The 15,525-nt window shown below is 42.2% G+C and overlaps 1 protein-coding gene across 9 annotated transcripts in view; it reads left to right on the forward strand.

Moving 5' to 3' along the window:
• The window catches only part of PLCE1 (phospholipase C epsilon 1), a 333,932-nt gene that overhangs the window by 229,978 nt on the left and 88,429 nt on the right, over positions 1 to 15,525 (forward strand). For all 9 annotated transcript variants that reach the window (XM_063782032.1, XM_063782031.1, XM_063782034.1 and 6 more), the window contains 3 exons: positions 2,846 to 2,991; positions 9,595 to 9,853; positions 11,461 to 11,666. In XM_063782032.1, coding sequence (XP_063638102.1) covers positions 2,846 to 2,991; positions 9,595 to 9,853; positions 11,461 to 11,666 — 611 coding nt within the window. The remainder of the gene's footprint in view (positions 1 to 2,845; positions 2,992 to 9,594; positions 9,854 to 11,460; positions 11,667 to 15,525) is intronic.

Raw genomic sequence — 15,525 nt, forward strand, 5'->3', positions numbered from 1 at the left:
CAACTTTCCAGAGACCCTGATTTGCCATCAATTTCAACTAGAAAGGAGCTAAAGCCATGGAGACAATATAGCCAGAGGCCTCAACAACTAATGAGTTGGGTGGCTTTGAGAAACTGTTTTTTTACTTTTCAAGATCTCATTTTTATTTGTGAGAAGTGTTTGAATTTCCAACTCAAAGAGTCAGTAGGGTTATTATGCTAAGTGTTTGCTGATGGTTTCCCATTTTAGGATAGGGCTCATCAAAAGCCAGTCAGACTAAAGGAAGAATTAGATGGATGCACCAATGACTCAGTCTCTGTTAGCAAAATAATTTCTTGCTCTAGTGAGCCAGGGTTTCACAAAGGTGACTTTTAACCAAGGAATCAAGTGAGAGGACAGGCATGGAGACTGTGAGCAAGGGGTTACTCATAGCTGCAGGAGATGGGTCAGCACTAGGAATCCCAGACAGTTCCTGGGATGATGTGGACCAGGGTTTGTCCCAAGGGTCTGATTCCAGACCTGTTCTCCTGATGCCACCTGAGGGCCCGGTGAAGTCCAGTACAGATGGAGGGCAGAGGCACATGCTGGGAGCCCACTAGGCTCAGGACTGAGCTTGAGGGTGGCAGGTAGCCCAGCACGTTTTACTTCAGTCTGTTTCAGAAGGGAAGAGGAAGATTATTAATTACTCCAGTGCCTCTGGCTCATACCAGAGAATAGACCTGTTTTATCACTAAAACTCCCTGTTGCTCTGATTTTCCTGTTTGTTTCTATGTAGGGATAGGAAAGAGGTGTGAGCAACCATTCATTTTGTTTTTTTCATCTCTTTAGTCATATTTTGGACTCTTCTCAGTATTTTCTCCTTTTATTCCTGCTCTGCCTTCACATATGCAGCTCAAAACTGAGTGCTTAGGAGGACCTACCCAGAGCCAAGTCTGAAAAAACTCACCTTTCGGCTGGGTGCGGTGGCTCATGCCCGTAATCCCAGCACTTTGGGAGGCCGAGGTGGGTGGATCACTTGAGGTCAGGAGTTCGAGACCAGCCTGGCCAACATGGTGAAACCCATCTCTACTAAAAATACAAAAATTAGCCGGGCGAGGTGGCAGGCCTTGTAATCCCAGTTACTCGAGGTTGCAGTGAGCCAAGATCATACCATTGCACTCCAGCCTGGGCAACAAAGCAAGATTCTGTCTAAAAAAGAAAGAAAGAAAGAAAGAAATTGTCAACTTTCACCAGATGAAAGAGCACTGGGCTGGGAGTCCTACTTTTGACATCAACAAGAATTGTGACCTTGAAAAGTCACTTCTCCCATGAGCCATAGATTCTCATCTGGAAAAATGGGGTTGCACTGCCCTCTGTGGTTGCTGCCAGCACTCAATGCCATTAATTCTTATCATTTTATCCACTTACAGGCAGTATGCCATTGACCTTGAGCTCTTATTTCCTGCAGTTGTCATGGGTCACCATAAACTCTGTGTTCCGGCCTCTCTAACTTAGTCCAGAGAAAAGTGTTGCTGTCCAGGCTTCAGCACTGATGCTGAACCAAGCGGAGCTAGTAGGGCCATGTGAGGTTAAGACCAAGACTTTGGTCTGTTGACAACCAAGCTTATCAACCCAGATGCTAGTCAGGATAGAGAAGGTAACTTAGGTGGACACCAGCATCTAAGCACCAAAGTAAAGGTGGCAGCAAAATAATCATAGAGCAGAAGCAGATGATTTAGAGGCTGCATATCATAAGGGGAGGGTGTAGACATGGATTATTTTTAAATATTGTCCTCCAGTCTGTGTAGCAGGAAAAACAAATCACATTAGAATAACTTTAAGCCCAGAACTGGAGAACATTAGAGTTTGTGTAAACACATCAGGCATTTTGTGAGTGGTTGATAATGCAACCTCTGGAGAAGACACCCTAAGTTCAAACCTAGGCTTTGCTACCTTCAACGTGGTTGAAGACCTTACACACATCCCTGAGGACAGTAACAGTCCCTGACTCTTAGAATTGTTGTGAGAGCTAAATGAGGTAATATAGGTAAAGTGCTTAGAATGGCTCCTGGCACATAATAAGTGCTCTATAAATATTTGTTCATAATATTTTGTCATTTGAGGGGCATAATAGATAAAGCATTTGTAAAAGATTGTTTAAAAATGTTTTTACTTTTCCTTTGATATTATGTATTTTAATACTTAGTAAATGTCTTTAACTGATGGGTTAAGAACATTTCATTTTAATGTCCATCAGTCAAATATCTTTCAATCAAAATTATCCTTAGGCCTTATTTTCTTATAGTCAAAAGAAATTTTTTCAATCAAAGGATTTTATGAATTGCCTTTTTCAGCCTTCTTGTTTTAAAGAAAATAAAGAGAGAGTTATAAGAGATTAAGGACCTATAGGTCTCTTTTTTTTTTTTTTTTTTTTTTTGAGACAGAGCCTTGCTCTGTCGCCCAGGCTGGAGTGCAGTGGTACAATCTCAGCTCGCTGCAACCTCTGCCTCTCGCTGCTCGCTGCAACCTTCAACCTTGAAGCTGAGGCAGGGTTCAAGCGATTCTCCTGCCTCAGCTTCCCGAGTAGTTGGAATTATAGGCGCCTGCCACCATGCCCAGCTAATTTTTGTATTTTTAGTAGAGACGGGGTTTCACCACGCTGGCCAGGCTGGTCTCAAACTCCTGACCTCAGGTGATTCGCCCACCTCGGCCTCCCAAAGTGCTGGGATTACAGGCGTGAACCACCACGCCCAGCCAGGACCTATAGGTCTTTCATTTCCTAATACCAAATTGATATTTTTAGAAAAACAAAGAATGCTTTTGGAAAAAAAAAAATTGCCAAGCTTCTAGGACATAATTCCCGTGAATGTCTCTGTGTGTTTTCCAGGTGAGCTCCTGGGTGACATGGCTGATCCTCACGGCAGGCTCCATGGAGGAGAAGCGAGAAGTCTTTTCATATTTGGTGCATGTGGCCAAATGCTGCTGGAACATGGGCAACTACAATGCTGTCATGGAGTTCTTGGCTGGCCTCAGGTATAGTCAGTGGGGAACATGGTTATCTTGGCACAATCGCTTCTCATCACCTGAATGGCACTGAATTAATTGTCCAGGGACTCACCTTTACCCAAGCCAGGTAATTGGAAATGATTAACTTGGGAAATGTATTATCTTCTTTCAGCACCAAAGGCCCTGTCCCTCAAAGATGCTGCAGAATTCAGCCCCTGTGGGCCAGTCACAATCCTACTTCACTGGGTCTGCTGTGATCCTGTGTTCTTTGCCAAGCCAAGTGAAATTACTTGGTTGCATAACCCGATCAACCCCACCACTGACTATTCCCCTTCCTGTCCTGTAAACCCCACTGTTATCTGTCTCTTTTCAGGCCTGCCTTATGTAGTGTTCCAGGGCTGTATGCTATAGACCACCAACTGCCCTTAGTAATAACAGTGGCTAGCATTGACAATAGGCCTCCAATAATGTAAGCTCTCATTATTAACAAACACTATATGTCAAGTATGGGCTATGCACATTCCCTATATTGTATGTTTTAATTCTCAAAACAGGTTTATCAGGTAGATACTATTCTTATTCCCACATTATACAAAAGAGGAAGCTAAGGCTAAGAGAAATTAAGTCATTCACCCAAGGTCACCTGGCATTGCTGGGAATACAGGCAACCTTGGTTTCGGAGCCCATGAGCTTGACCACTATGATATCCTGTTCTTATGCTTTTTCCATCAAGCTAATAACAAAATCACCATTCTGTTCATCAGGTTGCCTGCTTTATCCCCTTTTAGCCTCAGCCACCTGGCATAAAGTAACTGTTCTTACTCCTGTGGGAGGCAGCATGGTATGTGAGGAAGAAGAGCATGAGTTCTTAAGTTAGAATCAAATTAGGAATCAAATCCTTATCCAGGAATCAAATCCTGATTCCCCCAAGGAATACCTGTGTGATCCAGGCAAGCTACTTGACTTCATTGAGCCTCAGTTACTTTGTCTGCAAAATGGGGATAATACTAAAAAGCACCTACATCTTTAGGTAGAATTCAGTGAAATAATATAGTATTTGACACATGTGTGTGGCGTATAGTAAGGCCTCATAAAGAGAAGCTATTGATATTGTTATTGCTTCCTGAGATTCACCATCCTCATGAGGGTTCTCACTATAAAGGAATGTTAGTTCATAACATTACTGAGATTTTTCTTTGATTCTCCAGGTCCCTATGTAGGGATTCTGGGTTAGGGGAGGAGATGAAAACTCCCAGAGTTCTAATTTTTTTTTGTCGTTTTCAACTTTCTTAACTAAGAATAAACCCAAATGATCATGTCCTTGACATTTAAAATAGTCATACAAATGCATCAGGCATGGCTCAAAAGAAGGAAAAAGTGGGGAGAAAAAAAAACAAAGCCTTGGAGAACAGGAGGTTATATCCAGATGATTTAGATTCTCTTTGTGATCAATTTTCTATAAAGAAAACGTGTAGGCCGGGCGCGGTGGCTCACGCCTGTAATCCCAGCACTTTGGGAGGCCAAGGTGGGTAGATCACCTGAGGTCAGGAGTTTGAGACCAGCCTGGCCAACATGGTAAAACCCCATCTCTACTAAAAATACAAAAATTAGCTGGGCATGGTGGCAGGCGCCTGTCATCCCAGCTACTCAGGAGGCTGAGGCAGGAGAATCGCTTGAACCAGGAGGTGGACGTTGCAGTGAGCCGAGATCATGCCATTGCGCTCCAGCCTGGGCAATAAGAGGGAAACTCTGTCTCAAAAAAAAAAAAAAAAAAAAAAAACAGAAAAAAGAAAATATGTATTACATTTCTTTTAAGAAAAGAATTATCATATTTTGATAAAGTCATTTTATTTTAATGATGCTTATCATTCTGTGTCTGGCAAGTTGGTGCTGGCTGTTGGCCAGGGACCTTGCTTCCTGACCCCACAACATGACTGCCATCACAGCACGGTGACTGGCTCCTTCTGAAGTGGGTGATCCAAGAGAGGGAGGCAGAGGCTGCAATGCCTTTTATACGATAGCCTTGGGAATCATACACAGTCACTCTTGCCATATTGTACTGATCACATAGGACCAGCATGGATTCCTTGTGGGTGGGGACTGCACAAAGCCACAAAATCAGGAGATGTGGACCATGGGAGGCCGTCTTGGAGGCTGGCTGCCACATACCATGTTCTAGATTCTCTTATTACAGGAACGGCCTCAGAGTGACCTATGGAGGCCTAGAGTGAATGGGACTTTAAGATTCAACTGAGTTTAAATCCAAAATCCAAGAAGACCATAGAACCTGGTGATTTCCCTAAATGAGGAATAATCTCAAACCAGGACAGACCTCAACATTGATCCCAATGCATTTTGTCTCACACCCCGGACCCACTGCCGCCTAGTTTCATGCTCCTATATTTGGCTTAAAACTAAACTGATCTTTACAGATAGATAGGCGAAAGTACCACGTATAATAGGTCTTTTGTTGACAGCTATTCTGTACACAGGAGATAAGTGGCCAGATACTCTTATGATGCAATGATTATGGAGGCAGAGCTTATATGTGCACTTTTAGGCTTGAAAGTGTTTAGGTTCCAAGCAATTAACTATTACCAACATAATAGAGATTTTTTTTTATTTTTTAAGCAATTAAATGGGAAGAGAAAGCATGCTTGTTAAGTGACTTTGGTTTTTTTATGGACATTGTACATTTTGCTCCCTCTAACTAAATTCTTAGCTCTCTTAAGCCACTAGTAAGAAGTACAAATATTTACAATCAAGAGTATTTACTCAGTCATGGTGTCAGTTTAAAATAACCCAAATGAACAACAATAGGAAAATAGTTAAAGGAAATAATATGCTATATCCAGGTAATGGAATATTATATAGCCATCAAAAATGATGTTTATAAAAAACAAAACTTTTTTTTTTTTTAAACGGAGCCTCACCCTGTTGCCCAGGCTGGAGTGCAGTGGTGCAATCTTTGCTCACTGCAACCTCCACCTCCCAGATTTGAGCAATTCTCCTGCCTCACCCTCCCAAGTAGCTGGGATTACAGGCACCGCCACCATGCCCTGCTAATTTTTTTGTATTTTTAGTAGAGATGGACTTTCAACATGTTGGCCAGGCTGATCTTGAACTCCTGACCTCAAGTGATCCACACGCCTCAGCCTCCCAAAGTGCTAGGATTACAGGCATGAGGTAAAAAACAATTTTTTAAGAGATAAGATCTCACTCTGTCACCCAGGCTGGAGTGCAGGAGCAAGATCATAGCTCACTGTAACCTCTTACCCTGGGCTCAAGTAATCCTCCCACTTTGGCTTCCAAGTAGCTAGGTCTACAAGGAGTGTACCAGCACAATGGCTATTTAAAAAATTTTTTAGAGATGGAGTCTTTCTATGTTTCCCAGGCTGGTCTGGAACTCCTGGCCTCAAGTGATCTCCCCTGCCTCAGCCTCCCAAAGTGCTGGGATTACAGGCATGAGCCACTGCACCTGGCCTGAAAAGTTTTTATATCATTGGAAAGCAGGAGACACATAATACATGAATCTATCTGGGGACAAAACTGTCTATCCCTAATAACCTCAGCAATATTTATATGCCCATATAGACAAGAATAGAATAAATACTGAAAGGAAATATCCCTAATGTCTGTGTATGGTAGAATTGTAAGTGGGTTTTCTATATTTTTGATATTTTCTAGATTTTCTACAATGAGTAGTATCTTTATAATCATAAAGATGAATAAAAGTTTTAAAAATAGTTTCAATTCTCAATTCAACAATAAAGAATTGATCTTTGCTGAAGTTTGCCCTTTGCCGCCAAGTGAACCATAACTACTTCATTACTCACACAATAAGAAACCAGTGAGAACCATGTCTCATTCATTCATTCACTTCATTTGTTTGTAACCTCCACTTCATTCCCCAAAAAAGAATTCTCACTGTCTTATAAGAATCCAGTTATAGGACAAGCTGGATTTAGTGGGATGAAATCATAAAATGCTTTTACTTTTCTGATTTGATTGCCTTTCAAAGCTTCCAACCAGCTCTCCCTCCCTCAACCCTGGATTATGCTACATTGAGAGATCCTGTAGTTTTCCAGTCACTTTCCTAGTTGACACACAATCTCATTCTCCTATGCTCTTGAATATGAATGAGTCTTGCAAACTTAAGGCTGTATAAAAAAAAAAAAAAGCAAGTTGTTTAAAACAGGGATCCCCAGCCTTTTTAGCATCAGAGACCAGTTTCATGGAAGACAATTTTTCCACAGACTCGGGGTGTGGGGGTGGGGGCAGATGGTTTTCAGATGAAACTGTTCCACATCAGATCATCAGGCATTAGATTCTCATAAGGAGCGTGCAACCTAGATCCCTTACATGCACAGTTCACAGTAGGGTTTGCGCTGCTATGAGAATCTAATGCCACTGCTGATCTGACAGCAGGCAGAGCTCAAGCTGTAATGCTTGCTTTCCCGCTGCTCATCTCCTGCTGTGCAGCCCAGTTCCTAACAGGCCATGAGCCAGTACTGGTCTGCGGCCCAGGGGTGGGGACCCCTGGTCTAAGACTATCTACCGTGTGATACTATTTACATAAAGTTTAAAAATACACAATTCTGTAACTTGCTTAGTGATATATGCATATGTTGGAAAAGTATTAAGAATTTTAAGGAAAGGAGAACCCCAAAGTACCAGTGGTGGTCCTGTCTGGCGAGGGAAGAATAGAGTATGTGCTCTTGGAGGAATACACTAGGGCCTCAACCACATTGTTGATGTTTGATTTTTTAAACTGAGAGATTGGCACATGGGTGTTTGTCATGTTGTACTTCTTTATGTCTTTGGATGTCTTATATATTACACAGTGATTTTGTAACCCAGTTAATCTAAATCAAAATTTTAATATCTCATTCAATATATATCTTCTTCCCTTCCTTACGTTTCACAACCCAACCAGTCTCAGAGACTTGTAGTAGTGAGGAAGATAGAGTTTATCTTTTTTCTTCCTTTTCCCTGCAACTGGGTGTCTGCAGAAAAAAAGTGGACACGAGAGGAGACGGGAAAGGATGGGGATAGAGGGAGCACGGAGTCTTACTTGATGGGGCAGTTGTAATCTGGCCTTGGTGCCCTCACAGAGACCAATGGAAGGTGCTTTTAGGTTTTCTTACTAGTTACTCTCTCTAATTTTTTCCATCTCCCCACTGCACAATTACCTAGCAAAATGCAGTGTACCCTCTGGTCAACCTCTTATTCCTCACCCCCTGGGGTCCTGTCCTCACAGGCCCTTTCTGCTAGGGTCACCTCATTTGGCAGGCAGACCCTTCAAGACAGCTCAAGCCCCACCTCTTTGCACAGTATCCCCTCCTGACTCACAGGAAATAGTCAGCGTGTTGCCCTCCCAACTCTGCAAGCACAGGACATATCTACTGGAATCCTCTCTCCCTTTGCCACCAGGCAGCTCCAGCTAGCCTCAAATCTTTAGGCAAGAGTCATGCACCAGTTCACGTGATCTACAGACTGCCCGGGACACAGGTCAATGTCCCCAGGGAATTCACTTACTGCCCCCTGCACTTGGGGTGACTTCATCCTCTCACAGAAAGGTGAGCTCTCCCACAATTCCCCCCAGAGAAATATTCCCAAGCTATCTGCTCAGATCCACTTTCTCTGCATGGGCTGAAAGAGAGTGGGAAACCACTGTGGGCAAAGCAGTTCAGGTAACACCTTGTGAGGGCCTCTCTTTAGAAGGTGTGGTGCATTGTCATCTGTGGGTCTCAGCAGGAGTTTCAGAATAGGGAAAGTCCCACTTAACATCCTGTAATGCAAATAATACTTTACAACAAGGTCCCCCAAAATGGGCTGGTGGCTTCATGTCAAAGCTTGATTCAGTAAAAATCAATTCTACAGAAGAGGTGAAAACAATGGGCTTCATGTTGATCACTAAGGGACTGGATTGATCCAAGAGTAATATTTAAAAGATCAAGAGGGCCAGATGGGCCAAGTTTCCCCAGGCAGTCCTCCTCCACCAATATCTGTACAAACCACATTACCCTCTACTTTCCCCTTTTGGCCATAGCTGCCAGAAAAACTCAAACCTACATTCAGTGCCCAGCTTCCATGACTAACGCGTCCCATATGCCTATTTGTGTTTGTATCTGTCCTATTTATTTTTCAGTTTCAATTTACAAAAGTATTATTCATATTATCTGGGGAAGTAGGTGGGGATAGGAACCCTACGTAAATATTAACAAGTAAAGAATATTGGGGCTGGGCGCGGTGGCTCATGCCTGTAATCCCAGCACTTTGAGAGGCCGAGGCAGGTGGATCGCCTTAGGTCAGGAGTTCGAGACCAGCTTGGCCAACATGGCGAAATCCCGTCTCTACTAAAAATATAAAAATTAGCCAGGCATAGTGGCACGCGCCTATAATCCCAGCTACTAGGGAGGCTGAGGCAGGAGAATTGCTTGAACCCAGGAGGCAGAGGTTGCAGTGAGCCAAGATCGCGCCACTGCACTCCAGCCTGGGCGACAGAGTGAGACTCCACCTAAAAAAAAAAAAATGGTAAAAAGAATGAATTTGTATGGAATTTAGGCTCCTTGCTGTAAACTATATTATTTCTCCTTCAGTCTAAAAAATGTCATTTACTTGCAATAGGTCAAGAAAAGTTTTAAAAATGTGGCAGTTCATGGACCAGTCTGATATTGAGACCATGAGGAGCCTGAAGGATGCTATGGCCCAGCATGAGTCCTCTTGTGAGTACAGAAAGGTGGTGACACGTGCCCTGCACATCCCTGGCTGTAAGGTGGTTCCATTCTGTGGGGTGTTTCTGAAGGAGCTCTGTGAAGTGCTTGACGGCGCCTCCAGCCTCATGAAGCTTTGCCCGCGGTACAATTCCCAAGAAGAAACTTTAGAGGTAAGGCCTTTCAGAATCATCGTGGCCTGAAGAGCCACTGTTGCTGGCTGTCTCATCAGGCCCTGTCTGTGCTCACCAAAGAAATGATCACTGATTGAACACAGGGTTAATAGTTGTTATATTATTTCTGGGTAGCACATAGATCCTTGGAAGTTCTGTAGAAAAGAATGACAACTAGCGTTGTGTGGGACATAGTATTGTGAAGTTAGTTTTAATGTATTAGGTTTAATATGTAAGTACAAGTCAAAAAGGGTGTTGTTTTCTGATGGTTTTTAAAGATTGACAGGTTTTTCTTATTGGGTGGGAATGTCTGGATGCAGGGGATGAAGACAGTCAATTGAGAGTATTAAGTTTTCCACATCAGTGGAAGAAAAAAGAGGGGAAGTCAACACTGCTTTCTGTTCATCCTTTGTGGGAAAATGCTGGGGAGCTTGGAGACGCATGTAGAGACAAGCTCCAGGCTCCTGATCCTCAGAGCCTCGTTTCTCCCAGATCCGTTGCCTCCTGTTCCTGATTCCCAGAGCAGAAGGAACAGTGTGAGCTTTGACCCAAGGCATTGGGCATTGGAGAGAAGGGGAGTTGAGAAACTGGAGGGAAAAGATAAGGAGGCTCCCTCCAAGGTGTTTAAAAATGAAAGAAGTGACTAAAATGGAAAGAACTTTATGGAGATTTTGAGAAGTCCCTTACCGGGGACCAAACCCAAATCTAGGATCATTCCTGCCATGATGACAGAACCTACTACTGACCTTTCACACACACACACACACACACACACACACACACACACACACACAGTCATGTACATGTCTTCTCCATGGAGTGGGAAGACTCTCCTCAACCTTCAGCCTCTTCTTTGGCACCTGGGAGCAAAGGCATCACCTGATATCAGAAAGACTTAAGAGCTCCTGACAGGTACAGGCAACACCACCGGCATCTCTCTGGGTTATGAGCAAGGATAAAAGGGCAAGAAACGGAGGAGAAAGCTTAAAGGAAGACTCCCGGGCCACACCCCCTTGCTTCCTCATGTCTTAAGAAGAGGGAACTCCACATCTCTTATCCCAGACACAGCTCTCACCTCTGATGAGAGAAGCTTCCTAATCAACTGTATGAACAATAAGGCTTAAAGAGCTTAAAAACCAGGAAGAAGCCACTGTGTTATTATAGAACACATGAGCAATAAAGCAAAACATCACCTCTTCTCAGTGTTTTGCTTGGGCCCAGTCATTTTTTCTGGTTCCATAGAATAGCATACTTTACTCATGGTTTTTCTCAATTCTCACTATAAGGATAAAATAACCATGCTCTTCCTCTGCAAATTGGCTAATCTTCTCCTTAGGGAGCCCTGAAATAATATTTTTTTTGTTTTAAATTTGAAGTGGAGTGTCGATTCCCAGAGGGATTAAAGTTGTCTCAGTGGAAACAAGGGTGAGTTTTGATATTTCATGTGGTGAAATGAAAAAATGTTTTTCCTGGAGGCTCTTGTTTTCTTTCCCATAAAATAGGCACAAATGCCATTATTTATTACTTTATGATTTCATTTCCCTAGCCAAGTATGTTATCCAGGCATATTAAGTTGCAATAGCAAATTCTCGATATTTTTTTTGTAGTTTGTAGCAGATTACAGTGGACAAGATAATTTCTTACAACGAGTGGGACAAAATGGCTTAAAGAATTCGGAGAAGGAGTCCACTGTCAACAGCATCTTTCAGGTCATCCGGAGCTGCAATCGAAGTCTGGAGACAGACGAGGAGGACAGCCCCAGTGAAGGAAACAGCTCCAGGAAAAGCTCCTTGAAGGATAAAAGCCGATGGCAGTAAGTTTTACACGTTAAAAGTGAGGAATGCTCATCTCTTCTTTTTTCCTGTTGATGAGTTGTTTCCTACTTCAGCTTAGTTTCAGATGGACACCTCATCAAAACCTGCCGCTTTTATCATTAAGCCACACTTAAAGCCTTACCAATTCCAAATTCACATTTACCTTTCTCATTTTGCTGCTTTGTTCTAAAATTACTGCTCATAATTTAACTTCTTACCATCTGTTACCCCTTAAAAAAAAAACAAAAACCTAGAGCTATCCTGCCATTTCTAAGAATTCAACACATTAAATTTCAGAAGGAGAGCTGTGATCTTTTATTTCGTATTTTTTGTAACAGTGGTTTTTTTAATTCTTGGGTGGGGTACTAGAGTGGGTATTAAGATATTTTTAAATCAAATCTACTGACTTAGTTAGGTCTGGGTGATAACTAGAAATCAGTATTTTTACCTCTGCCAACCTCTGGGTGATTCTAAGTCGAGGGTTAGTGATCTCACTTCGAGAAACACTGCTCTGTAAGGTGTGTTAAAATTAACCCTACACACACAAGGCATCTGCAGGTTTTTAAATTGCTCAGTAATTCCAGTTTCTCAGAGATTATTTCAAAGATTTTTCATTTAACAGGTTGCTAACGTTAGTGGCAATCTATATACAGAGAGAAGACCATCTACAAATAATCACCTCTGCACAGAAAGCCTCTCAGAGCCATTTAAGTTCTTAATCTCCCTCTCTCTCTCTCTCGGCATCTATGTTTATATCTATTTCTTCCAACAAAAGATTTTGTAGATGCTTTTAAGAATAACTATGAATAATTGAGGATATTAAAGAAAAGAAAAATAAGAATAGGAGAAAATAAAACATACAAAAATGTATACTATATAGTCTATACAGTGACTAAATTTTGTTCTGAGATTCCTAGCAGTCAAAGGAAAGAGGAAATCACAATTCATTATAAGTTTCACAATATTTGTAAGAAAAATTAAACAGTTGTTTGGGAGAAGAATGCCTTCTCCTCATACTGGATCTGGCTGAAATTCCTTCCTTAAATCCTACTGTTAAGGCTAGGATACATCAGATAGGAATAGATAAAATAATGAATTTCATATGGCTCTTTTTAAAGAGCCTTCATCTTTAAAGATGAAGCTTTACAAGGTGGCTTCATCTGGGGCTGTGTGTGTATGTCGTTTGACCTTTCTAAAACACCTTCAGGACTGCCACTTTTACTGAGTGTCAGACCCCTAGACTATCCTTTCCTTTCCCTCGAAGTTCCTTCAAGTGGTAACTTTCTTGCATCATTTTCACCCGTTATGAAATTTTTGTCTCTAATTTTCTCCACAGTCTCTTGTCTTTTTCCTAATCATTTTATCACGTACATCCTAAGAACATTTCTCTTCCACTGCCCGTTTTCCAAGCCCTGCTGCAAGCACTCTTAGAAGAGGAGAAAAACACAAAAATGCAGATATTTCTTTTACGAAACCTGTGAAGTCATATTGAAATCCTCACTTTGAAACTTGTGTACCTAAGTGCCAGTGATAGCTTCTTTACCTCAAGTGACTGCTACTCTGAAAGGAACCTCAACATACAAGTTAGGTGGTGGGACTGTTTAATAGAATTCACCAAAACCAGATCAGTAAGCACTATTTCTGTGGCCATCTGCTGGGACTTGGGAATCCATTCCTGATTGAGAGCCCCATGTTTTGTCCAGTGCAGGGTTATGTGTGCCAAAGATGTGCAGATTGAAAAGCCCATAGGAACTATGCTTTGTTGATCTGGCTGAAACAGAGACTCTACAAACAGCAACCTCTAGCCCCTGTTCACTTGGCAACAACCAGCCCTGTGAAAACTACAGCAAAGAAAGAAGGGACAATCTCATGGTCCTTTGGTTTACCCCACCTACAGGGTGCTCTTATAATTCTTCCCAAACCTCACAGCTACTCCTGCCAGAAAACCACTAGAAACACTCATAGAAATCTCAAAAAGTGATTATAAAAAGTTCAAGATTTATTTTTGCTGGGCCCGGTGGCTTATGCCTGTAATCCCAGCCCTTTGGGAGGCCAAGGCAGGTAGATCACTTGAGTCCAGGAATTCAAGAGCAGCCTGGGCAACATGGTGAAACCTTGTCTCTACAACAACAACAAAAAACAAACTTCAAGATCTCAGCAGGAAGGGAATTGGGTTGAAAAAATCTTGAAATGTCAGTGGGGTCTTCAAGTAGGCTTGTCTAACTTCTGTACAGATGAAGTTGTGCCTAGCGAGCTGAAGTCGCTTGTCTGACTAATAAACAGTAGAGCTGGGTCATGAGCCTGACCATGTGTTCAGTCACAGGGGAGGATCCTTTGTCCTAAAAAGCTTAGGGCGTTTCTTTTGATTGTAGAGAGACTAACCCTTAGCCTCTTTTTATGTCTAACTCCTGAAGATTAGGAACGTCTGAATTCTGAAAGCATTCCAATTACATTTCATATGAATTATAATGCTCATTAATAATTACTTTTTTATTTACCAGCATAAAGAATAAATAAGCTATGTGTTTGTATGTTTAAAAACATGTAGAGGCATGGAGACCTAAGAGTAGCATGTGGCACCATTGTTGGGAAATAGAAATGAGGAGTATGAAGGTGTGTAGAGAAGAGTATAGAGTCATATAGGAGCTGCAAGTTCTTATTGTCATCATTTTCAATATTGTTGACCCTCTTTGGCATGCTGCACCTTAAGAAGGATTTGTACATTTGGAAAAATAAGATATAAGTAGATGATGCCAGAAACCTACAATGGAAGCTGCTTCAGCTGATTAAGAACTCAAACCTTCCAGTCACATTGCCTGGGACTGAATTTTGACACCACCTCTTACTATTTCTGTCACCTAGGTAGGTAGCTGAATCTTACTAAGCCTCAGTTTTGTCATCTGTAAACTGGAAATGACAATACTACTTGATAGGGTTTTTCTGAGGATTATAAATTAAGCAAATTGCACGGCATACTATAAGTGCCAATATAGATGGTGGCTATCATGATTAATGTGTGTATCACACCCTTAAAATACCAAGCTGAAGTTCTGAGGGTGATATGGTTTGGCTGTGCCTCCAGCCAAACTCTCATTTTGATTTGTAATCCCTATAATCCCCACGTGTCAAGGGAGAGACCAGGTGGAGGTAATTGAATCACGGGGGCGGTTTCTCCCACGTGTTCTAACGATAGTGAGTTCTCATGAGATCTGATGGCTTTATAAGTGTGTGGTTTTTCCTCCTGCGTTCATTCTTTTTCCTGCCACCTTGTGAAGAGGATGCAGCAAGCCTTCACCTTCTGCTTCCCCTTCACCGTCCACCATGATTGTAAGTTTCCTGAGGCCTCCCCAGCCATGCTGAACTGTGAGTTAATTAAACCTCTTTCCTTTATAATTACCCAAACTTGGGCAGTTCTTTATAACAGTGTGAAAATGGACTAATACAGGAGGTTCCAGCACTTAGGTGTGGACACCCTTGGCAGTAATCACCATTTCAGAGGCAATCCTCAGTCATCCTCCTCTCCCTTACTGCAAAGAGGTATTTTCTGCGTCCTTCTACCTCAATAACCTCGTTAGAGACGCGCCTGGACGATAATCCAACCCCACAGGGATAGGAAAAAAAGAAAGCTAAGCATAAGAAAGTAGAATATCTGAGAAAAGATAATAGTTACCAGGATTAACCACACACACACACGTATGCATGTGGATGCCCCAAATCATAAAATGATAGGAAATCAGTTATTCTCCACAGGGAAAGATGCAGACAGGCCTCAACCTTATCAACGCCCAACACACAACATCCTTTATCTGCAACAGCTGCCTCAGCCCAGCCCACACCTTCATACAGTCTCACTTTCTG

The sequence above is a fragment of the Pan troglodytes genome, chromosome 8, assembly GCF_028858775.2.
Source record: "Pan troglodytes isolate AG18354 chromosome 8, NHGRI_mPanTro3-v2.0_pri, whole genome shotgun sequence".
In the NCBI taxonomy this organism is placed as follows: Eukaryota; Metazoa; Chordata; class Mammalia; order Primates; family Hominidae; genus Pan; species Pan troglodytes.